We start from the raw sequence: 23551 nt of genomic DNA, 5'->3' as shown, positions 1-23551 counted from the left end.
CCTTCACCTTTCTTTGTGTCAGGGCAACGCTCGACACATCTGTGTGCGACTCGCGTTCGTGCCGGTAGTGGTGTGCTCTGGCCTCTGCTTGGACGGCCGCTGTTACGCTTGTTGGGAGCTGTTGTGCACCAGCAGCACCACACTCGACAGGATCGGTGTGCGACACAGGCAGCAGTCCGCCAGCACCTCTGCACACGCTTCACAGACCGCGTAGTGGCCGCAGGGAACGAAGATGACGGCCGCCTCGGCACTGAGGCACCGCCAGCACATGTGCACCTCTTGCCGCCGCATGCCTGGCCGCAGCGGCGCAGAGCCGGCGAGGGAGTAGGACAGGCCGCCAAAGTTGCTTGTCGAGACAGCACGGCGGCGATGCAGCCGACGGTATTGTTGCTGCACTGCAGCTGTATGCTGCTCCTGAGTGGCTTCCAGGGCGGCGTCTAGCGTCTTGAAGGAGGTGCCCAACGTGAACGACGAGTTGCTCATGGATGAGTACGAGTACGAGCCATCTGTCTGAGCATCCTCGGCGCTGTCGGAGAGCGATGTGAGCGAATCATCGTCGCCATCGCCTGTGCTGCAGCCGCCGCCTTCCTTGCGAGACTGTATGACGCGCTCCTCGCGGTACTGCAGGAAGGTGCGGTCCACAACCTCCGTGATGGCGTAGAGGTCGTTGCCGATGCGCGCGTAGGCGAGGGAGACGCCGACCGGGACGCCATCAGGGAAGCACGTCGAATCGCGCAGCACGTTCATCAGCTCGTGTGCCACACCGACCTTGTCCTCCTCGCCTCGCTCAGCCTCGGTGCCCTTGAAACGCACGTTTTTCGATGGTGGTTTAGCGGCGTGCACGCCACCGGCAGAGGCGGACGCTGATCTTGCCCGCTCAACGTCGTCGTCAACGCCTCCGCTGTCAGCAAAGTGCGCTGGACTGCCGCGGGCGCTGCTGGTGCTCCATTCGAGCTCTTCAACATACACCGACGTACCGGTGCACCTGAAACCGTCATAACTGGTACCAGTACCAGAGCCATCACTGGCGGCGTCGCGACCAAAGCTGTCCCATCGGCCCCCCACCGCTGTCGCGCTCCCCCCGCTGCTGCTACGGCCTTCGCCGTAGTCGAAGACGCTGTCCGAGGATTCGGTGAGCAAGAGCAAAGGTGGCGGCCTGTCATGTATACTCATGAGTGGCGAGGCAGCAGCAGCAGCGAGTGCTGCCGTGCTACCATCATCCTTGCTCCCGTGACGACCACTAAAGTCCGTATCCTCCATGCTCTTTGCAGAGAAGGTTGCCGTCTCGGAGCAGACGTTCGGTGACAGGATGCACCAACGGTTTGCAGGCGGCACGACTACGGGGCTGTTGTTGAGGAGGTTCTCACTGCCGACGAAGGCTTCGGAGGCCACAGTCGAGAAGGCCGCCTGCGACAGCTGCGGCATCAACTTCTCGGAGGTAAAGGAATAGCACAGGCTGTTCTTGCTGGGCGCCTGCGTTCTCGCCAACGACACACTTCGACGACCATGCCAGTTGTCGTCCATGAACGCCGCTTCGTGTCTCTGCTGTGACGGCCTTGACAAGCGCAGCCCCTTGTCAGGGTTGCTGCTCAGGAACTCGTGGGTGTCGCGGCCGCTGCGCATGTGCTTCCTACTCCATGCTGCCACCGCCGACCTCCGCCTTCCGAGGCGGTTGACGGCCTCTACGTTTCGGTGGCCCCGCCCATCGACCGCATCACACGCGGGGCGCTGTTTTTTTAGCGCTTCTGCAGCGACTTCTGCGGCTCGCACCAGTGCTTGCGCCACCTGCTCGGCGGTGGCGGTGTAGATGAGTGTCACGCAGATTCTGCGCGACGGTGATCGCCCGTCGTGAGGGGATGGCGACGACGCGAGCTGCCCGTCCTGTCGAGCGTCCCCGTCAGCAACAGTTACTGGTGCGGCGGCCTCAGACCCGTTCAATGCCCAGTCCGGCACCAACCGCCGCCCTCGCTCGCCACTCTCTAGCTCGTCAAGCAACAGCTGTCGCTGCTGCCGGACTAGCGCCGCGGGCAATGTCGGCGGTGCCGTGAAGAACAGCACGCCAGCGGCGACGGGAATGTAGCCAGCCTTGTTGGCCGCCGCGCGCTGATGCTGGATGTGTCTGTTCCAACGAGCGAGGTGGCGCTTGCGACGCCGCTCATACTGGCGTCGCCGGTGCTTCAGGGAAGACCGGGCGCTCGACCGCCCGTGGCCCCTTGACGACCGGGAGTGCTGCTGATGCCGCCGCCGTGAATGCGCCTGCTGTGGGGGCGAGGCCTTGCCAGAGCGCTGCGCAAGCCTGCAATTCTTTGAGGAGTGTCCGCCGTGACGGTTGGCAGCGGCGGCGGTCTTCGACTTCTGCGGCCGCTTCCCCCGTCGGTGGAGTGGCGAGCTGCGCCTCGCGCCCACCGCATTCTCTCGGACGACGACCTTGCCGCCGTCATCGTGCGACGCTTCACTGCTGCGCGGGTCCGATTCGGATGTTTCACCAGGACCGGACGACCCATCGCTGCCACGGCCGCTCATCGAGCTCTCGGCACCGTCGTCGCCATCACTGTCGCTCAGCGGTGGGGGCTCCATTGGCACAAAAGGTGATATTTGACGACTCAGTACATCAAGCGACAGACCCGCCACGTCGACTTGACCCTCCAGCACACGAGTGGCACCCCGACTGAGCACTGCAGCGACAGAGGTAGACAGCAGTGCGCGGTGGTGGGCCGCAGTGCCACCTACCGTAGATGGCACCGCCGCCGTTGGCGTGTCGGTACCAGTAGTGCGCGCAGAGGAGTCTCTTCGCGCGGTTAGCACAGAGGCGTGATGCGAGGATCTGGCGAGGGTACGCTGCAGCTGCTGCAGCGGCGTCAACGCGTCCGCGTCTCGCAGGAGGTACACCTGCTGCGGCAGCGTCACGCCAGCGGTCGCGAGGTACTGTCGGACGTCGTGAGCTGACACCGAGTCGGTGGCGGCGGCTTCAGTGTCTATTTTTGCCGTTGCCGCTGGTGCGCGTTTTTCGCTCGCCTTGCTGCCTTCGTTAGAGGCGGTCGATGCCGCGGGGGCCGGAGAGGTGGCGGCACTGACCGTGGGCGGCGCCACATCCACGTGCGTATGGTCTTCTGCTGCCGCGTCTGCAGTAGCGGTGTTTGGAGGCGTGGCACAGCTTCTCGCCGCCGCTGTCGCTCCACGAGCGACTTCTTCGCCGCATGCGGCCAGAGGCGCCGGTGGGGCGGGGGTCGTCGGCGTCAGCTGAGCCGTCGAGAGCGATTGGATGGTGGCGAAAACCGATGCGCAACTGCTCCTGCTATCAGGCGCCGCGCTCGCCGTTGCGACTTCTGCGGTGCCTGGCGGCGCTGCGTGTGAGGGTTCCCCCGCTGAGCGAAAGCTGGTCTCGAGGCTTTGCATCATGGATAAGAAAGAGTCGTCGCACTGATGCGCCGACGGTGCTGTGACGGTGGCGGCAGCGCTATCTACTGGGGTTACCGCCAGAGTCAGGAGGTCAGCACCGGCGACCTTGAAGAAGGCTGTCTTACTCAGCCTCGTATCGCGCGGCTGCTGGTTGACGGTGCCGGCGTCACCAAAGCCACCGTCTACGGAGCCCGGCCCGGACATAAGCGAACCAGCCATAGAGAGGTTCACATCATGCCACGATGCCGCGCGCACGTGCCACGGCGGTCCCGGGACGCTGCGCAACGCGGCTGTGGCACCGGCGCTTAACAGCGTCTCCTCCGCACGGTTGTGCAGGGGCACTGCACTGCTCGTGTGCACGTGGCCTATAGCGGTGTTCATTCTGTCACGCTGCTCACGTGGCCTAGAGGCGTCCGCGGGCGTCTCGTGGTGCGCCAAGAGCTGCAAGGCAGCCCGGTTCTGCCGGTCGAGCTGTTCCATGTACCGCCGCTGCGCACGCCGCTCGTCCTTTCGAGTGAAGAAGCAGAGAAAGTTCCGCGTGCCTGCGGCGAAGCTGCGCGTTGCGTCCAACGTAAGGCTTCGCAGCAGCGTCGCGCGATCAGCTCCAATCACGTAGACAATACGCAAGTCCGTTGAGCGCGGCTGCAATGACGGTGAAGTCGCGCTCGCGGCAGCGCGCTGCGGAGCCTCCTCACGGCTGCTTGACACAGGTTGTGGATGTCGTCGTTGTTCGAGTAGTCGCGAGGCGGTGTCTTTGGCTTGAGACGGCTTTTGCTGCGGCATCGCCTCATCCATCTGCGCGTGCTCAGCTCCTGCGGCAGCGACGGCAGCGCCGATCGGCTGCACCTCTTTGCCACTGGCGTCTCCCTTGTCCACCAGAAGAGACATGGGCTCGGCGCCTGTGGCGGTGACGTCCCTCGATAGCGGCGGCGCCCCTTCAGCACTCATCGAGAAATTGACCTCGACGGCGTACCGGTGCGGCGACCCGACTTCGCGCGGTGCTCGGGTTTCGGCGGGCGCAGCCACTGTCGAGTAGAAGCTGCTACTGCTTAGGCTCGTGGCTAGGCTGGGGTCCAATGTCGAAGAGAGAGCGAAGGGGCCGACGGCGCTGTTGCCGGCGCCTGCCGCAATGGCAGCGCGGATGTTGTTTTCTCGTAGCCGACTCGCACGCAGGAACTGTATTGCGGCGTTCGCGGCGCTGGTGCTGCCGCTGCTGCCGGCATTCGACGATGGTATCGCGAGTTCGGCAGACACATTGGCAGGCGCAGGGATAATGGACTTGAGGAGAGGCAGCGCTGGCGGCGGCGAGTCGCTTCGGTGGCTATGGGAGCTGCTGCTGCTCCTGCTGTCGCTGTCCGTGCTGTCATACCGCCGATGCAGATGCAGGCGCTGAGGAGAGATAGAGGAAGAGGAGGATGAGCGCCGCATTTTTGGTTTCGCCGCACCACGGCCGTCTGTCGCCGACGATGATGGGCCACCGCCGGCCACACCAGCCGCGGCGATCGCCTTCAGCGGTGTCCACGTTGGCGGCTCGTTCGCACCACGACGCACGATAAATCGCTCAGCTGCGAAGCGGACGGTGCAAAATAGCGACTGGTAGCGCGGCCGCAGCGTCTGCGCGAGCCGCACTCGCTCCACGAGGCCCTCGAGCGCCTCGACGGCGCTGTCCGCGATACTCGGCGCCTCTGCGCGTCGGCGACGCTTGTTGATGCCGCGTCGTAACTCGCGTGCGGGAGACAGCGGTGGCGGAACCACGGCTGTCTGCGACGGCTGCATGAGTGACGGTGATGAGTGACTCTTGAGCGAGCTCTGCTGGACCAGTAATAGCTGCGAAGGCGGCAGGGGTGCCGCGGTACGGTAAAGGCTGCGGCTTGACAGCGCCGACGACACCAAGTCTCCGTCCCGTCCGACTGCATCGTACGCGTCGCTATGATGGCTAGCGCTGCCGCCCAGCACCGGTATCCACGGCCCACAGTTGCACTGAGGACAGTCTGCCGTGCTCACGCCGACCCCGCCACTGCTCTTTCCACTTCTAGCGCGGCGTCCGTGCTTGCTGCGTGATGGGAAGACGCTTGCGCTGCCATGTCCAGCTGCGGCTCTCAGTGTCGCCGCGGGTCTTCGCTTGCTGGATGCAGCCCGGCTGGTGTCGACCCCTGAGCCGTTGCCACCGCCGCCCCCAGCTCTGCCCTCCGCATCCCCGTCCTTGACATCATCCTCGCCGTCGTCGTCTATGTGTGCGTACTGGAGGTAGTGCATCAGCATCGCCGCTATGTGCCGCGCACTCTTGGACGATCTGCGGTTTTTACGCGCGCGGTGGGCGATGGCGGATTGCTCCGCCACGGCCGTCTTCAGAAGGCCCTGGTAGTACTGTATATAGGCGTACTTAATCGAATCAAAGTCCAGGTGCTGCGATGGCGTGCGAGCAAGCGGCAACGCACCGGGCCATGCGCAGCGGCCCGGCGAAGAGGCGGCCGGGGACGAGTAGCACTGACGCGGCGACGGCACGACGGATGTGTTGATCCGCGCATGCGGTAGTGTGGCACGGGTGTATACACGCACTGGTGCCACCGAGAGTTGCTTTGCGACGGCTACTTGTGTCCCCAGTTCTGTGCTGTTGAAGAGCGCTGTGTGGTGGTGCAAGGCCGGCGACGGCGCAGCCTCAGAGGCGACAAGAGAGGCTTGGGTAAGCTGGTACTGCTTGAGCTGAAGGTTCACGGTCGGCTGGCGCGTCGTGGCGCCGCTGCTGCTTCCAGGCCAGTTGCCTGTGCCACTGTTGCCACCTACACCACGCGCTTCCGCGTTCGCGAAGGCGCTTGCCTGCGGCGCCGACCTCGACGCAGGGAGCAGCTCGAGCGGCAGGTGGAGGCCGAACACCAAGCATTGACCTTCCAACTGCGGCGTCCACCACGCCGGATTGGGCGAGGAGGTCAACTCCCAGTCGCCAGCGGCTGCGAGGTTGGGGTCTAAAATGGGCACAGCCACGGGGCCCTGTTGCCGCCGCTCCTCCTGGTGCTGCGCTTTCTTCCGGTCAACACCGACACCACCCCACTTGCGCTTCCCCTCCTCCTTTGTCTTGCCAGCTCTGCTTCTGAGACTGTCCGTGGGAGTGTTGGCGGGCGACTTATTCAGAACCGTGCTGAGCGTCGATGGGGACGGCGGTGGCAGTGATGCGCTCCCGACGGCGTGGAAGTTCGTCAAGGTTGATAGGGACGAGACACCGTTCGCGTCAACGTACTCAACGGGCACCGCTGCCGGCGTGCGATGGCTATGTGTCCTCATGACTGGCGGCAGCTCACCCCGTTGGATCGCTTCAGACGCCAAGAACTGCGGCAAGGCCATCTCGTGAAACAGCCGCGTTAGGAGCGGCACAAAGGGTATGGCGAAAACATGTGCTTTGTGATGTGCGTAGGCCCGCGCCATGACGTGCAGCTCCACCACTTGTACGGCATGCGCTATGATCCAGAGCCCGAAGAGGACGAAGCTCGTCCAGCAGAGGGTGTTGAGCAACGCATCGAACTCCATTCCGATGGGTGCTGTGCGCCTGCATGCATGCCAGACGGCTCGCTTTTACCGCCCCTGTCTGTGCGCGTGGCGTTTTTGATGTCGCTCTCGAGCCTTGTGGTCCCTGCTCAGAGAATTGGGGTACACGCGTGCACGCGCACACGCAGACAGGCGCTAAAATCAAATGCACAAAACCACGCAAAGATTGCGAGAGGATGCCCCTCTTCCCTCGCGTCCGCGCTCTCGCACACTCGCGCGCCCTCAACCTTGATAGCCAAGAGAGCGAGAAAGGTCTGGCCCGCGTGCGTGCGTCGGGTGGGTGGCGGAGTGCCCACGAGTGGCCAGGGCGCCGTAGATCACCGAGGGAGGGGGAAGGGGAGGAGGATGTGTGGGAGGGGGGGGGCGAGAAATACCCCAAAAGAGAACGAACAACAGCGGGGCAGCAAAGAACACGAGCCACGACACACCACAACACGCACAGCGACGTGATCAGCACCGTGTGCGTGTGCGCGTGCTTGGGAGGCCCGGGAGGAGGGGAAGGCGAAGGTGAGCAGAAGCTAGACAAAATAGGAAAAGGAAGATGACCGCGATTGGGGGAGGGGGGACGGGGCACACGCACACACAGCAGGCGGAGCACGAGAGGGTTGTGGAGATCGATGGGTGTCGACCTGCACACGAGCAGCAGCAGCGGGAGGGGGGAGGTGGGGGGCAAGTCACAGATACGAAACCGAGGTGCAAGAGGGGGGAGCAGGGGGGGGGGCGGGGTGGAGTAGTGCTGAAGCAAGGGTGTAACGCTGTTCTATCGTGTTGCGCTGAGAGCAGAAAGGAAAATATAATAGAGACTGCTGCGGCACCGCCAACGGGGGAAGAAAGAGTCGGCACCCGCCGAGCGAAGAGCGTGCGGTGCATGCGGTGGACGCAGGTCCGTCCCCCTCCCGCCCTCCCTTCCCTCTCTCTCGCTGGGTGCCTGCGTACGCCCGTACTCGACGTGTGTGAGGGATGGTGGTGGTGATCGCTGCCTCGGACACGACGACCCCACAAGAGAACGGGTCAGCGAGGAAGGCGAAGGCGCTCGCGCGCACCGTTTTTCACCCTTCTCCTCTCGCTCTCACAGTGTACCGGAGAAACACGCGAAGCGAAGGAATTCAAAGCCGCGCACGCATGTGCTTGTGTGTGTGTGTGTGCGCGCTTGTGCGAAGATGGCACGGTGGAGCCTGGGTGCTGGCACGCACTGAGTGTAGGTGTGTGCTTGGTGCCGTGCGAGCGACTGCGACAAGACACGGAGAGCAGGAAGAGGCATGCCGACGCAGGAAACGAATAGAGAAGGATGGGAAACATGTGTGACAGAGTTCGAGTACGCAGCAGTCAACGCGCGGTGTAAGAGCCAGAGTGGCTTCTTGCAGATATTGCCGTGCCAGAGCAACGGGGAAATGTGGGAGCACAGGCTCGACCACGCACACGAGTCCTCCATGAGGAGAGCAAGCGCGCCGCACATGCTACCACGGTGGAGAGGCAGGGAGAGGTGATCATGGCGACGCGCGCGTACACATCATGACCCATCCGCGCGTGATCGTCTCTCTCTCTCTCGCTCTCTTGGACCATAACCACTGCCCCCCTTATGCGTACATTATAATCACAGGATACGGCCGCACGGCTACACGACACCACCCCACACCCACACAAAAAAAAAGCGTGACGGCGTCCACCTCTCGGCAAACCGATCCGATACAGCGGAAAGAGGACGAGGACGAAGAGTGTGCTGAGCGGCGCCGCCGACGAAACCAGAGTACACGTACTCACCAAGAGACAAAGATGCTTACGCAGCCACACGTGCGGGCATGCAAGCAAGTTCGATAGGATCCTGAAGACACAGACACACAGAGAGGGAGAGAGCGAAGGGCAGCAGTGGAGAGCGCGCGCGACAGCAGACACCGCCAAAGAAAACCAAACAGGGGCCGTGGTGGGTGAGTAGGTGGTGGGGGCAAGGCCTGCGTGCGTGCGCGTCTCGAGTACAGGTGCATGGGCGTGCCCGCGACAGTAATAATAACAGCAACAACTTCGCCGCAAATGGCTGAACACCACGGCAGCAACGAAATACACAGCAAGGAAAAAGGGATTGCAAATCATTGGCGTGGCGAGCGGTGCTCGAGATCTGGAGTTCGTGCAACGGTGGATTGGAGCGCTGAGCCTGCACTGCCGCACAGACATAAAGACGCGCGCTCGCACGCAGGAGAAGTTTAACACTAGCACAAGAGGAGGGAGGAAGGGGGGAGGCGCGACCCGTGGACGGAGGCGGTTACATGAAGCCGCAGCAGCTGGAACTGACAGCTTCGCGTTGCACCGGCTCCGCTAACGCCATGGCGGGCACACTGGATGGTGTGCGCGTGGCGCTCTCGAAGGCGGTGAGCGTCAGATCCAGCAGTTGGTTAAGCGTCGGTGGCGCCTTCTGCCGTTTTCTAGCAGCCTCCGCCTTAACCAGTATCTCCGCCACCAACACGTTAAGGTCTTGGTGTATGGCGGCCAGTTCCTTTTCAATGATGGGGGCGTTCCGCATGTCTAGCGCAACACCCAAGTCGCGGAAATACAACGCCTGCTCCGCGCGCTGACGTCGCCGACGCTCCTGCCGCAGAGCCACGATCGCATCGTCCGGGTGGTCGACAAAGCGAGCGACTTCTTCGCGTGACACTGTCGCGGATGCAGCACTGTGCATCGAGGCACCTAGGTGATGGCGATTGTGGCTCGCGCCAAGGCCGCTTAGGTGCATCTCACCCTCGACTGTCAGGCTGCCCGCCAAAGAGGAGGCGGCGGTGTAGAGTTGGTACGTGGGGACAAAGGAGTTCGTACGAGTGTGCACGCCGGCGCCACCGCCCTCGTTGTCGGCGTCGTCGTCGCGGTCGTCGGCGCCAGAGAGCGCCGAGCAGATGCCGTCGTCCGAGACGTCCTCGGCACGCGCCGCGCCCGGGGTCACCGTCGCCGCGGCCTGATCCTTCTGGCTAGTCGGCGTGCCGTGCGGCGTCGTTACGGCGGTGGAGCGGCTTGCCGCGGCGGCTGGAGACATGAGGATATGCTTGCCGTTGCGCGCGGAGCTGCCACCGTACTTGCAAGGCCGCATCGGCCCTGGCGAGCCGGGCCCCGTAATCACGCCGACAACGCTGCCACCGCTGCTGCTAAGGTGCTGCAACTCGACTGCATGCCGCTGACGGGAGATGTGCCGTTGCGTCGTGCCCAGCGGCGGCGGTGGGACGTACAGTGGTCGCGGCAGCCAGTGCGGGGTTTCGGCACCACCCGCATCCTCTTTGTGACCGTTGGCAGCCCCGGCTTCGCTAGCGGGCCCTGCGCCGGCTGCCGAGATAGTCGTTGGCACCTTGGCATCGGCAACACCGCCGTCGCTGCCGACACACTCGTCTTCCATCTGTGACGTAAGCGTGAACCAGTGCCGCAGCACCGCCTCCGAAAAGTTCATGGAACTTCCTACGATTTGCTTGTGGCCGCCGAGCTCTACAGGGATGGTGCTTGCGTCCATGTACCGCGGCAGGTCAGCCTTCTCGATCATCTGCACCGAGTTCCGCACATCCTCAGAACTGCTGCCGACGCACGCCTTGATAGCGGTGCGCATTTCAAGGGAGGTCCCAAGAACCAAGACGGAGCCCAGCAACAGCGGGTAGTACTTGGGGAGTATGCTAAGGAGGGTGCTGCAGTTCTTCAGGAAGGACGTGTGCATCATCCACGGCACCCCTTCCTCGTTGACGAGCAGCGTAAATTGCTGGAGGTCACTGACGGTCTCCTTGCCCATGTCTTGCGCCGCATGTGTCGGGGTAGCTGCTCCTCCGTTGTTTTCTCGGCCGCCGTTCGCCAAGCTGTTCGCTGACACTGTGGGATCAACGTGCTGGCGACGGCGTCGCTGCATCGCCGTCGCGTCTTCGTTGTTCTTTAGCAGACACCGGCCTTGCATGAACTCCAGGAGAATGACAAGCAGTCGCTGCGCCTCATCCAGCTCCAGCGTGGGCAGCGTGAAGGTGGCCACGTTGATGTAGAGCACCGGTCGGCCCGCCAGGTCGTGGTCCAGCAGATGAAAGGCACCGGTTCGCAGCGCCGCGACGGTGGTAGAGGTGACACTGAGCATCGGCAGTGTATGCTCAAAGGTGCGACGGCGGCGCAGCTTTGTCACGGCGTCCTCGATGACGAGATTCTTGGAGCGCAAGTAGCGCAACAGGTACGCATCTACCGCCGTCATGGACAACCCATACGTCTCGCATACATCGAAGCCGCCCGCCTCTTCCTCCGGGGACTTGGGTGTTGCTGCCGCCGCTACAGCCGCAGGGGCGGCGGAAGAGGACGAAACGGCTGTGGTCAGCGGGAGACCAAGCCGCTGTTTCATCTCTGCTAAGATGACAACCTCGCGGTGCATCTTCTTGAGCCGCTGTTGCTCCGCGCTCATAGCTGCACGCTCGGCTATCCCGATGAGGTCGGTGTGTGTGTGTGAAAAGCAGTATGTAGGCGGGAGTAGGAGGTGCCAGGCTGTTTCACGTGCGGCGTGCGTGCGGGCCCTTCCACTGGTTCGCTTGCACTTTCGATTTTCGATGACTGTTGAGGCGAGGGAGCGGAGGAGACCCGCGCCCGCAGTCGTAGACGAACAGGAAGGCGTGCACGCACACACACACGCGAAGCTGACGAAAGGAAAGAAAGACACACGCCCGCCAGCGAGCGACAAGAGCCACCACCACTGCCGCCACTGAATGATGAAGCCAACCGAAGGGAGAGCACGAAAAGCGCGTGCGCCGCTGTTGTGCGAGCGCGGGTGTGAGCGTGGGAGTGGGAGGGGAGGGGTAGTCTGTGTGGTCCGTGGGAGCAGCGATGATTTAGCGTTCTTGTGAAACGCTGTCGGAGAGCGAGATGGGGGTGTTGTGGCGGTGCGCGCAGGCAAACAATCATGGGGAGAGCAGCGAGCGAGGGTGTACAAGTCACCGCAGTGGCGCCGAGGACGGAGAGGCAAGGGGGAGGGGTATGCTGGTGAGTGGGCAAGAGACAGAGACGTGAACCATGGCGAGAGAGGTTGCGACGCCTTTCGGTGCCGCTTTCCCACACAGATGAAGAGGCGGCATCGCATAGCGGGTGCTAACATACACACGCACACAGCAGGAAAGCTGCTGTGCCGGGGGAGAGTAGAGAGGTAGGAGTGAGCGAGGAAAGCGCGGGGCGAGAGAAGGACGAGTGGTGGGAGAGCAAGCCATCCTTGCGCGATAAAGGTGCTCAGAAAGCCATGTGTGCACTCCGCCGCCCTTCCATGTCGTCTTCACTGTTTCGCTTCCGCCTCAGAGAATCACACTGGCAATCGATAGTCTCGTCGTTACGGACGCTCTCGCCTACGCTATCGTACCCCATGTCTGCCTCCACAGCCTCATCGCCCCTGCCGGCCTTAGCGCGTTATCATTACCGTATACTTGCATAGTTATACGATCTCTGCGTGTACGCATGTCGCTGGCGTCGGAGCTTCACCGTTAAGCCCCAGCGCCGGTCAATCACGCGCCAAGCACACTGTGAAGGGGGCTAAAACGCGCATCCACCGACACGAGCGAACATGGAGCCGAGGTGACAGCACTCTCCGCCCCCCTCGGGTATACCAAACTAGAGCGCGTGCGTTAGTGCCGCGTCGCGTTGCCGCAGCACAGGCCCGCCTCTACACCCGCATCTCCCCCTCGCCTACTTCACAAGCAGGTTGTAGAGATGCCGAGTCGTGTAGTACCCCGCGCAGCCGAGTCCCATCCAGCTGCTGTACCCGCACCACTTGAGCCGCTTGTGCGCCTTGAACTGCTGAAGCGAGGCCAGCATCCACAGCCACGACGCAACTGCCGGTGTCAAGAACACCCGTCGCTGCTGCTCCGAGAGCTTCTCTTTGTCTTGTGGCGCGGACTTCTTGATTGTTGACGACAGCGAGTCGGAGGCGGTACGCATCGCCGGCGCCACTGCTGCTATTCCTGGCGTAGATGCCGTTGTAGCGTTTTGTGGCGACTGATCAGGCGATACCGGCTTCTCAGCTTCGCTTGTTGTCTTGGTAGTGCGCAGCGTGCCCTGCAGAGATTCTTGCAGGTACTTCCGCTCTGCCACGTCGACCAGGAACGTCGTTCCGACCGTCCACATGGTGAGCAGCGTCAGAGCGTTGCTCTGTCCTTGCATATGTTGCAGCCCGCTGAAGGTGTAGGCGGCGCAGCTCAGCAGACCGTCCGCGTACATGTGCCGCCTGTTGGACCCGAGGAAGCGGGCCGTATCCTGCGCTTCCATGTCGTCGAGACGCGCACCGGCGACGAGGAGGTCGAGCTGCTCCGCCTCCGTCAACGGTGCTGGAGAATCCGTTTGCAGCCGCGGCTGCTGGTGTTGGGATCCATGCTCGGCTGCTGCCGCTGGCGCTTCCGCGGTGGCGGTGCCGGCAGCGACGGCCGCTCCCGAGGTCGAGGAGCGAAACCAGCCCATCGCGTTCTTTCGGGGCTCCTCTCCTGTTTCGTTGGAGCCCTGCTGCTGTGGTCTTTCTGGTGATGCAGCGTAGCCACTCACCAGTGGCTGCGGCAAAGGGGGGGGGTATGCGTGGTCACTAGGGTGGTGGTGGTGGTGGTGAGTTCAAGAGAGGTGGATGGAGGTGAGGGGAGAAGGACGTTCTTGGAAGTGGGGGAGGTGGGAGGAGGGTGTGTGTGTGTGTGTGGGGGGGGGGGGGCAACAAGAGATGCGAGAACGCCGATCGGGGCGCTGATTCGCTTCGCTGACGGAGCCAACACCGCTGCCAGGCGATCAACCAATCGACAAGTGGTGGAGTCGGAGTGTGTGTGTCTGTGGGTGTGTGGGGAGGAAGGGAGGGAGAGACAGGGACGATGAGCCCCTTGCGCGCTATACCACCTGCTTCCTCCCCTTCTCCCCTCGCCCCCCACCCGGTCGTGCTCCGCTCCGCACTATTTCCGTATGTCCGCCAACGGCACTCGTGGATCACACTATCTGGGAAACGCAGAAGAAAAGTGCGCAGGCACGCGCACGTACATGTGTACGTGCAAACGTATATCTATGTGTATGGCGCTACACATCCGAGCGCCATACGGTCATTGCTCTTGCTGCCGCCTGAGAAAAACTAAAGAAGGTAGGGAGGGGTGGGCGGGGGCCGCGGCGGATCACCGAGAGCGAGCGAGAAGCGAAGGGACGAGAGCAAGAGGGGGGAGGGGGCGGCGCGCGCACACCTATCATCTATGCCGCTCCTGAGAAAGGGTAAAGCTGAGCGCGGGTGGTGAGGGAGAAGAGGATTGTGCATGTGTGGCGGTGCTTCGAGTTTGCACACAGCGCAAGATGCATGAAAAACAGGCGAGGCACACGAGACGGGGAGATCAGCCCATCAGCGAGAGAGATGGATGCGCCGTCGGGGGAGGGAGGGAGGGAGGGGGGGGGGGACTTCAAAGCCGTTGGTGTTGCTGCTGCTGCTGAAGGTAGGCGCGCCACCGCTGTGTATCGGCCCTCATGCGCTCCCCCTCTACTGCTACCTCTGCCCGGAGTTGCTCTAGCTCTGACTGACGTTGCCGCTGCTGCAGCTGATAGGCTGGCAGCTGAGGTGAGGGTGCGAGGAATGATGCTGCTGCGGCAGCACCCGTTGGAGTCGCGGTGGGCAGACTTGCCTGACGCACGTGCGCGGCGCCAGCCTCCGCCTCCTGATAAAGGCGGTCCACGTAGCGGCGCAGTTCGTCGGAGTAGTCATGGTGGGGCATGCTGTTCGTCGTGCCCATCACCGCTGTCGCCGTGCTAGGCCGCGGCGACGACTGCAGTGCCGCCTCACGCTCAAGCAGTACATGTCGAAGCACTTCTTGCGTGGCGCTCGCGCGACCTTCTCCTGATGCTGCAGTTGCGGTGGGCGCTGGTACAGAGGTGGCAGATGGTGACGGCGCCGCCGATGGTGCGGCTGCTGCACCAGCATCCGCGGGGGTCTGCAGAGAGGCGTAGACGGATTCGACGGCTGGCGGGAGACGCCGCGCCGGCTGCTGCTGCTGCTGCTGTGGCGGTGGCGGTGGCGGTGGCAGACTTTTCGTGCTTGATTCACATGCACCCTGAGGCAGTGGGGTTGCCGTCGCTTCACAGGTTGACGTAGAGGAGGAGGTAGAGTGTCCGTGCCGGTGTCGCCTCCGTGAGTTGCTGCCACTGCGAGTGTAGTCCAGAGAGGCCTGCAGGCCGCCGTTGAGCGCCAGGAGTGCGTCACGATCGTGGCGTAGAGCTGCGCTGCGTGCCTCCTCTTCCACTAGCTGCTGCAGCACGACGTTATAATGAAGGGCGCGGTGCTGCACCTCCTGCTCGAGTTGCCAGACGTATTTGTCCGCCTTCTCCAGCAGCATCTGCCGCTCCTTGTCCATCGCGGAGTGGGTCGGCGCAGGAGGAGACCGTGATCTCGGCAGTGCACCGGCAATCCCAGGCGGGGTTTTCAGCGCAGACGCGCTCCGCGGCGATGACGGAAGGACAGACACGACTGGTGGTGGCGGTGGCGGGACGGGTGCGGCTGGTGGTGGCGGAGGGACGGATGCGGCTGGTGGTGGCGGAGGGATGGATGCGGCTGGCGGTGGCGGAGGGACGGATGCGGCTGGTGGTGGCGGAGGGATGGATGCGGCTGGTGGCGGTGGCGGGACGGATGCGGCTGGTGGTGGCGGAGGGATGGATGCGGCTGGTGGCGGTGGCGGGACGGATGCGGCTGGTGGTGGCGGAGGGACGGACACGGCTGGTGGCAGAGTTGAGGCAGGATTGGAGACTGCCGCTGTCTTCGCTGTTGGCCCTGGTGCCACTGCTGTGACTGCTGAGGCAGAAGTCCCCGTCACTGCTGTGACACCAGGCGCTGCTCCCGTCTTTTCACATCCGCAATGGAGGAAGATATGCAGCGGCTGCTGTTGCGCTGGCTCTGCGGGCGGTGTTGGAGGGGTGCGGTACTTGGCCATGATGCGCTCCAGCACTTCCTGGTCACGGAACGGAGACGCGACCGGTGACGCGTTGGAGGCCGTCGCGAGGAGCGAGACTGCGCTTGGCAGGCGAGCCGTTTTTGCGGCAGGGGACTTGGACGGACCGGGAGAAGAAGGCGGGCAGGAGCCGGCCGAGCCATCACGGCGCCTTCTGCCGCTGCTACTGCCGTGGCGCTTGCGATGACTGCTACGATGTCGGCGGTGATGACGGCACCGCTGTTCCTCCCTACTTGCAGTGGGCCCATCGGGACAGCCGCAGCCTCGACATGTGCCGGCGCCGCACCCCCCTGGCGAGCTTCCTACCGCTGGCACGCCTTCTCCGCTACCGACTACGCTGCCAAGGTGACTCATCTCTGGCAGTTGCGCCGTTGCTGTTCGCCGCGTCGTGCCCAGCGCCGTGCAGAACGCCCCGGCGGTGATATCGACCTCACCCAAGTCTGCGACTCGTAAAACAGCTGCATGCAGCTGCGGTGACCAAGGAGAGAAAGGCGCGTCAGGGCTCGCTGGTGCTGTCTGCGTTGCGTTCAGCTTTGATGGAGAGGAAGGCAGTGGCGCAGGACGAGCAGCGCCGCGTTGGCAGTGGTGGTGCTGTGCTGACAACGCTGACGGTCCACTTTTACTGAGCGAAAGAGGTGATGGCCCAGTGTGCAGCACCTGCGCCGCTTCCGCCCGCAGCTGCATTCGGTGCTGCAGGCTCCGCAGCGCCGTCACGTTCGCATGGAAGTAGCTCTGCTGTGACTGGTGCTGGTGCTGGTGCTGGTGCTGCTGCTGCTGCTGCGTCGGCAGCAGCGTGGTGGTGGTGGCCGTCGCCCTGAACACCATGCGCGCGCCTTGATCTAGTTCGTCGCACTCTTCCTTGTGTTTCTCTACGTCCGCCTTCTCGTTCCGCGTTGCTGGCACGGCACGGCAGGGCGAAGACGGCAGAAGGACATAAACCTGAAGAAGTGCAGGCGAAGGCGCGTATACGTGCTTCTGAGCGTGCGAGGAGAGGGGGAGGGCGGTGGTGGAGCACGTGAGGGCACGTGGAAGAACGACACATGTCGAGGAAGATGGACAGTGAGCGTGAGAGCGAGGAGAGTGGAGAGAGGGGATGCGGAAAACTCAAGGCAAGCGAGTGAGAGGAGAGTGCGCAGATGAGCAGGTGGGTTGCCTAGAAGACGATGACCGATTGCATGCGACGCGTGGCCAATGCACATCAACAGGCGTCGTGGCAGAGTGGTCTCCCCCGCCCGCCTGCCTTCTCTTCTCAGCGAAGAAACAAAAAAAAAGGGCGAGGGAAGGGTCGGGCTGGTGACGAGGTGACGCAGACAGCGTAGTGCGAGGACAACGACACGCACATGAACAGCAGCAGCAGCAGCGCCGGCCTCTTCCTCGTTCTCTATTTTGTTTCCCGCCGCGTCTTTTCACCGCTACGTCGTCCATTTCGCGTTGTGCATTAGGGGGAGGGGCGCACACCAGTTACACAGAGAAGCGCACGCACACCACGACTAGACATACACCGACGCGAACACACATGCGTACATATATATATATATATATGCATCCAAACACCAACACAACGGCACACGCGGGACGGCATCCAGATCAGAGCCCTGCCCCCCCTTCCCTTTGCTCAGAGGCCATGCTTACCCGGAGCATGCATCTTCACGCACGGGTCACAGGCGACACGGAGTGCCACTGCGCGTGTGTCACCGCTGACTGCGGCGACGGAGGAGGAGGGACAAGCGGGAAAGTAAAGGCGAAGACGCGACGAGGCCGTGCGCGTTTCGTGTGAGTGAGGTAAGCTTACTGTGCAGCCATCGGCTCCAGTGCCGCCGCCCCCCTACTCCCCTTCTCGCCCCCCTATACACTCCATCATGCACAGCATCAGCGGGAGACTCCCCGCTCGACATGTAACCCCGAACGGTCAGCCGCGTCTCTTGGCACCTGCGCCAAATCGTTGACACGCGTGACTCTCCTTCTCTTTCCGTCCTTCGGCCTTTGCGTGTCCCTCTCTGCCTCGACAGAGCACCTCGATGACCAGATGACTCGCCAGAAAGTACGCGCGCCTCTCTGCTGTCATCAGTGCCACCACAGCCTACTTCTTTGATGTGCCGTTCTTCTTTGTGGAAGCCTGCTTCAGAATATCGTACGTGTTCAGGCTCTCCGGCATAATGATGTAGCGGATCGTGCTCCCGCGCACCATGTACTCCTCCACCTCCACAGGGTTCTTGCCCTTGCTGGTGATCTTTGCGTGTGACATGTAGGTGTTCATGTTGGCATCCACGTAGGAGATTTCGCCTGAGACAATGGAGGCGTTTTTCAGCTCAATCTCAACCAGTGTGCCGCGCAGCTGCTGCAGGAACGTGATGAGCGTGCCGCCGGTTTCAGAAGGTGACACAGACGCCATCTCGCGCCTGGATGCTTGGCGTTTTTTGAGGGGGGAGGGCTGGGAGTGGGGTACAGAGGTGCACACGTATGTGAGCCGACAGTGACTGGACGCGTGCCTCGGCAAGCGTTCCGCGAACCACGACAACTCGGCGAAGTGAGCGGCGAGGGGTGTTTGCTGGGTCAGCTGCACGTTCTCTGAGAGCGCGGGCAAAAAGGCAGAGCGACAGCGCACGAAAAAAAAGGGGAAGCGACAGTGGTGCTACTACGGGCTCGGCGCGTGTGTGCGTGTGCTCGCTTGTCGACGGAGCAGAGGGTGGGCTCCACTGCAGGCGCACGCGTCGACAGGGGGAGGGGGTACAGTGGAGTAGAGCAAGTGGATGCAGCGCAGGAGAGAGAAAGGAGTTGTAGTTGCGGCGATAGTTGACATGGGGAGAGGAATTCTGGTAAAGTTGCCCATGCGCACACATGCGCCGACACGGAGCGGGTGCGCTACCAGGATGGAGATGTGGGGGTGGTGGCGGTGGTAGTGGTGCTTCTTAAAGTTTCCCGCCCTTTGCCTGACGGTGATGTCTGTGCGTGAGTCCCACCATCGCCACGGCGTACCGTGACGTGCGTCGACTTACAGGTGGACATGCGCTCGAAGCGAACATCCGCCCCATCCATCAACCGTGTTGACGGCATACATACATACATACACGCTCACACACACAAAACACAAACACATGCATTGCGCGCAACGCATAGGCGTGATACTGAAAAAAAAAAGGCACAACACGAGAAGAGCGGAAAGGACAGGGAGGCTGTAGGCGATGCCCAGCCGAGTACGTGCGTGTGCGTGTGTACGCGCGGGGGGGGGTGATCATGAGAAGCTGCCTGATCAGCAAGAGGGAGAGGGAGCGCGAGAGGGAGGGGGCGACAAGACAGACTTATCCACACAACATGAAAAAAGGTTGGGGGTGGGGTGAAGAGACGGTACAAGAGGGAAACGGAAGGAGCACCACCACAACGGGGCCAGGCGTGTCCAAGCGAGAGGGAGAGAGAGGAGGGCGGGAGGCCGTCGGGCACGAACTCCGTTACCCATAGATGCACGGACAAAACACAACGCGCAGCGAGGCAGAGGCAGCACACCAAGTGGCTCCACGCCCTTCGCACACACACACACACGTGCATTCAAAGCAAGGTAGCACTATAACGAGCAAGGAAGGGGTGATCAGGGACAGACAGGCACAGAAAACGGGAGGCGGGGGGGGGCAGAGCGACGAGGCCACTACTTATGCCCGTCTCGTGAGGAGAGCTTTATATCAGTCCCCTACCCCCGTGTCGCTACGATGAGGGTGCAACAGGAGGAGAGCGAGCGAGAGGGAGAGGCGCAGCCGAGTCTACATGTGCGTGTGCCCACCTGCATGTGTGCGCGCGTGTGCTTGCCTCACGCCTGTTTCCTCCGTTCCGTGCTCGACCGTGTTGCAGTGCCGTTGCGAGAGCGTGCCGCAGTGGTGGGGTGGAGTCGGCGCAGCGGCACCAGCACTTCCGATACTTGCCACACTGCTGTTGGCGATGTGGCTGGGCAGGGGCTCCATGTGCGGCGGGCGCGCCACGCCGGCCTCACCGATGCTGCGCGACAGACTTCTGGAGGAGGGGCGCGGGGGCAAGTTGGGCCCTTGCACCTCGTTGTCCAGCCACGCCCGCACCAGATCGATTCCGAAGGCGTGTTGGTTGGGAAGTGACATGACTCTCGCCGCTTCCGCCTCGAGATTCATCAGCACCAAGTCCGCATTCTGCTTTTCGCAGCGATGCCCCGCATAGTTGGGCGATAAGGTGGCAGGGAGCTCAGCGGCCGCCTTCTTCGACGACGAGGCCCTGGCCAGCGTCACAGGCCGCGCAGTTCCCGGCCCACGCAGCAGCCCCGACATGTCGCAGGTGGTCCCCGCGGCAGCGATGCGAGAAGACTGCGCCGGCGGCGTCGCCAGCGGTAGCGGTGCTGCTGCTGGTGAGACGGCTGTGAGTGTGGATGGGGTGCGGAGAGAATGGGCCCGCAGCGCCGTCGGTGACAGTGAGCGCGAGCTGCTTCGTAACGGCAGTGGGGCGGCCGCTTTTTCGTTGCAAGTCGTACCTCCTCCACCGTCGCTCGACATACAGCGCCCCGCTGTGAGTGGCTGGTACACCTGCGGTGGTGATTTGATCGGCACCTCCAGAGTTGGCCCAGCGGCGCTGTTCCGCATAGATGCTGTCGCTGGTGGTGCGGTGAGCTTGCCCGTCTGTATCGCCACCGCACCTGAACGCACCTTCGCGGCGTCGCGGCCGTAGACAGGTCCGCCATGCACCGCCGCCGCCAAGTCCTCCTCCTCCGCTAGTACTCTGCTGCACTGCATCTCGAGGACTTCATCATCCTCTTCATCCTGAGCCACTACTTCTGTAGCGCCGCCTGCGCCGTCGTCGCCGCTACTGCCGATCAGCGCACTCATCGCCGAACCCATCCCGCTTCCACCACCGTAAAAGGCAAAGTGCACGATGCCTATAATGGGCACGACACCCAGCACGCTGGACAGAAGTAGCGTGATGATACCGTAGCGCAGACTCCCCGTCGCGTCTGCCACCCAGCCGCACACGAGCGGCCCACTAAAGTTACCGAGTAGGTTGTAGATGGTTTGCGAGAAGGCCGCGCCGATGGAGCGAAGGTGGTCTGGCAGGGACGCCATCGTCAGTCCGGCACCAGGGGGGACGATGGCGCCGCCGCAGAACAGCACGACGGACATGACAAGCAGGAAGTCGCGCGTCGTGCGCACAAAGATGCAGATGACCGAGAAGAGCACCGCACACAGACCCCAGGCCAAGACAAAGAAGACGACGCGGCGGAGGTTGCGCTTGTAGCCGCCGATGCGGTCGAGCAGGATGCCGCCGGCGATGACGCCGCACACCGGCGCTAAAACGACGGCCGTGCCGAAGCCGACCATGATGATGGCCATCGAGGCGTTGAACGGCGGCTCGCGAAGATACTGCGTCACGAAGTTCTGCAGCCCCGTCGCGATAAAGTACAGGCTAGTGAGCGACACGACGCTGCACATGTACACCACGTTCGAGAAGAGCGGCGCCATGGAGGAGTAGAGGTTACGAATGGTCGCCAAGGCACGATCTGTCAGCTTGCGCAGCGGCTGCGTCGTACCCACTTCCCGACTGGTCGACCGCAAGGTGCCAGCCGGGGCAGACGCTCTCGCATTCGCCGTTGCCACCGGCGGTGAGGTGATCATCGCACTTGCTACGCCATTCGGGCCTTCCGCGCTTACCACACAAGCGCTGACGGGACCGGGGTCGCCAACGTGGTCGGCGTCGCCACCGTCATCGTAGCCCTTGTTGTCGACGCCACCACCACTTGTCTTGCGCGTGTTGATGGAGCGCGCATCGGAGCGCGCCACGTACACGACTGTCGGAACCATGAGCACGCATTTGACGTAGAACGACCAGGACCAGCTGATGGAGCTCGTGAGGGCCGGCGGGCCGGCGGCGAGGAGGTAGCCAAGCATGATGCCTAGCGGCACGCCGGCGTTGTGTGACGCCATCCATATGCTCTGCCGATTCTTTGGCGCAAACTCGTCCACCCAGACAGGGGTGTACACAACGATGAAGGAGAGGCTGATGCCGATAAAGAAACGGTTCAGCAGGGCCACACCGTAGACGGGGAAGGCGGCGTAGAGAAACGTGAACACAGTGTGTACAATGAGGGCGGTGCACAAGACGCGCTTCTCGTCGTAGCGGGAGAAGAGATGCCCGGCCAGCGGACACCCCAACACATTCCCGAGGAAGACGCTCGAGGTCAGCGCGCCTTGCAGCTTCGTGCTTAGATCCCAGGCCTCGCTAATGCCGTTGGGGGCACCGAGGGCAGCGCTGAAGGCGCCCGAGTCGAAGGAGCCGATGGTCTTTAGCCAAATGAAGAGCCACAGGTTGCAGTAGACCGTCTCCCGGTCTATGGGCACACTCGAGTCGAGCAGGCGGTTCGCGGAGCTCGTGGGGGCGTCGTCGGGCGCATTCACGTTCCTTGCATGCAAGGTTGGCACAGCTGCGCTGTCGCGGTTGTCAACCAAGCTGAAGCCAAGGACGCCGTCCCGATCACTGTGCTTTGCAGGCCCGTGGTTGTTGATGGTAGCGCTGATACTTCTGCCATCGACGTTGGCATTGGAGGAGGTGGTTGTCGTGGGGTTGATGCCGACAACGCCTGGTGCGATGCCCAGCCCCTCCTTGAAGTGTCGTTCGGAGCGAGCCGCGGGCTTGGTGCTGGGCATCGTCTCTGCGCCGTCTCTCTATCTCCCTTGTATGTTTTCGCAGATGCCGCGGGGGTGGGGGTGGGACGGCGAGGGAGGGAGAGAGATCGAAAAGCTGTGGTGATGCCGGGGCGGCAGTGCAGGCGGTGAGGAGGGTGATGGTGGTGGTGGTGGGGGGGGGGCGTAGTGGCCTGACTGGTGAATGATGGAGTGGGCGTGGAGGATGCACGATAGGAAGAAGCAGTGGAGACAGGAGGACGCGCGTGCGCGTGGGCGTGACGTGGAGAAGCGCTGAAGACACGTAAGCGTACAAAGGACGACGGAAAGAGTACAAGAACAGGAGTGCCAAGAGGGGGGTGTGGTGAGCAGTGCTGCCGATAGCTGGAATGCCAGGCCGTCCGACCGACTGACCGACCCAGACGTCACCAAGAGAAGGGAAGCAAGCGACAAACACCAGCGAGAACACACCGTAAAGAAACAGAAGCTGCCGTTGTCGGACACGCACCCGCCCTGCTCCCCCCCTCAACCCCACCCGTCGCCGCCAGAGCGCACGCATGCGTGTGGGAGAGAGAGAAAAAGGCGTTGGTCGTCATATGCACGTGCGCCGCGTGCCGAACAGCGCGACAGAGGAAGGAGAAGGAGAAGAGAGGGCAGTCGACTCACGGCATCCAAGTGCTGCAGCGGTTGCGAATGGGGGATGAGAGCAGAAGACGGGGAGGGGCGGAGGCGAAGAGGCCCACTGACCACCACCAATGCTCGCCCACTGCCCCCTTCCTCCCCTGCCCTTCTAGAGGTTCAGAGGGTAGAAGGTGTGACGAGGAGGTGTGTATGTGTGTGTGTGGGGGGTCTGACTTGCGTGCACCCCTGACGTTAGCGTGGGGGGGGGGGGAGGTGTGCATGCCCGTCTGCGCACGTATTACTTTGCCTTCGCTTTTTTTATTCTGCCGTATCTCTCTCTCCCCCCGTGTGTGTGTGTGTCTTGCCGAGTTGAAAGTACCCAGCACAGGTGTGCACGTGCGTCGCGTGCGAGCAATGCGAGATAGAGAGAGGGGGAGGAGGACG

At 62.8% G+C, this 23551-nt stretch overlaps 6 protein-coding genes across 6 annotated transcripts; all 6 read right to left on the bottom strand.

The window, feature by feature from the left end:
- Positions 1-102: 102 nt before the first annotated feature.
- LMXM_22_1100 (conserved hypothetical protein) lies at positions 103-6921 on the bottom strand (the record flags this gene model as incomplete). The annotated part of the gene is made up of 1 exon (XM_003875515.1): positions 103-6921. One exon carries the CDS (start codon positions 6919-6921, stop codon positions 103-105), a length of 6819 nt encoding a protein of 2272 aa, XP_003875564.1.
- Positions 6922-9196: 2275 nt separating this feature from the next.
- LMXM_22_1090 (conserved hypothetical protein) lies at positions 9197-11338 on the bottom strand (the record flags this gene model as incomplete). Its single annotated transcript, XM_003875514.1, has 1 exon — positions 9197-11338. One exon carries the CDS (start codon positions 11336-11338, stop codon positions 9197-9199), a length of 2142 nt encoding a protein of 713 aa, XP_003875563.1.
- A 1262-nt stretch (positions 11339-12600) lies between these two features.
- Positions 12601-13368, bottom strand: LMXM_22_1080 (conserved hypothetical protein; the record flags this gene model as incomplete). The annotated part of the gene is made up of 1 exon (XM_003875513.1): positions 12601-13368. One exon carries the CDS (start codon positions 13366-13368, stop codon positions 12601-12603), a length of 768 nt encoding a protein of 255 aa, XP_003875562.1.
- Positions 13369-14327: 959 nt separating this feature from the next.
- LMXM_22_1070 (conserved hypothetical protein) lies at positions 14328-16688 on the bottom strand (the record flags this gene model as incomplete). The annotated part of the gene is made up of 1 exon (XM_003875512.1): positions 14328-16688. One exon carries the CDS (start codon positions 16686-16688, stop codon positions 14328-14330), a length of 2361 nt encoding a protein of 786 aa, XP_003875561.1.
- A 1255-nt stretch (positions 16689-17943) lies between these two features.
- LMXM_22_1060 (SmD-1 like small nuclear ribonucleoprotein) lies at positions 17944-18255 on the bottom strand (the record flags this gene model as incomplete). The annotated part of the gene is made up of 1 exon (XM_003875511.1): positions 17944-18255. One exon carries the CDS (start codon positions 18253-18255, stop codon positions 17944-17946), a length of 312 nt encoding a protein of 103 aa, XP_003875560.1.
- A 1360-nt stretch (positions 18256-19615) lies between these two features.
- Positions 19616-22510, bottom strand: LMXM_22_1050 (conserved hypothetical protein; the record flags this gene model as incomplete). Its single annotated transcript, XM_003875510.1, has 1 exon — positions 19616-22510. One exon carries the CDS (start codon positions 22508-22510, stop codon positions 19616-19618), a length of 2895 nt encoding a protein of 964 aa, XP_003875559.1.
- Positions 22511-23551: the final 1041 nt, after the last annotated feature.

The sequence above is a fragment of the Leishmania mexicana genome, chromosome 22 (genome assembly GCF_000234665.1).
Source record: "Leishmania mexicana MHOM/GT/2001/U1103 complete genome, chromosome 22".
In the NCBI taxonomy this organism is placed as follows: Eukaryota; Euglenozoa; class Kinetoplastea; order Trypanosomatida; family Trypanosomatidae; genus Leishmania; species Leishmania mexicana.
Note: the sequence above shows the minus strand (reverse complement) of the source record. Positions and strands in the feature narration are given on the sequence as shown.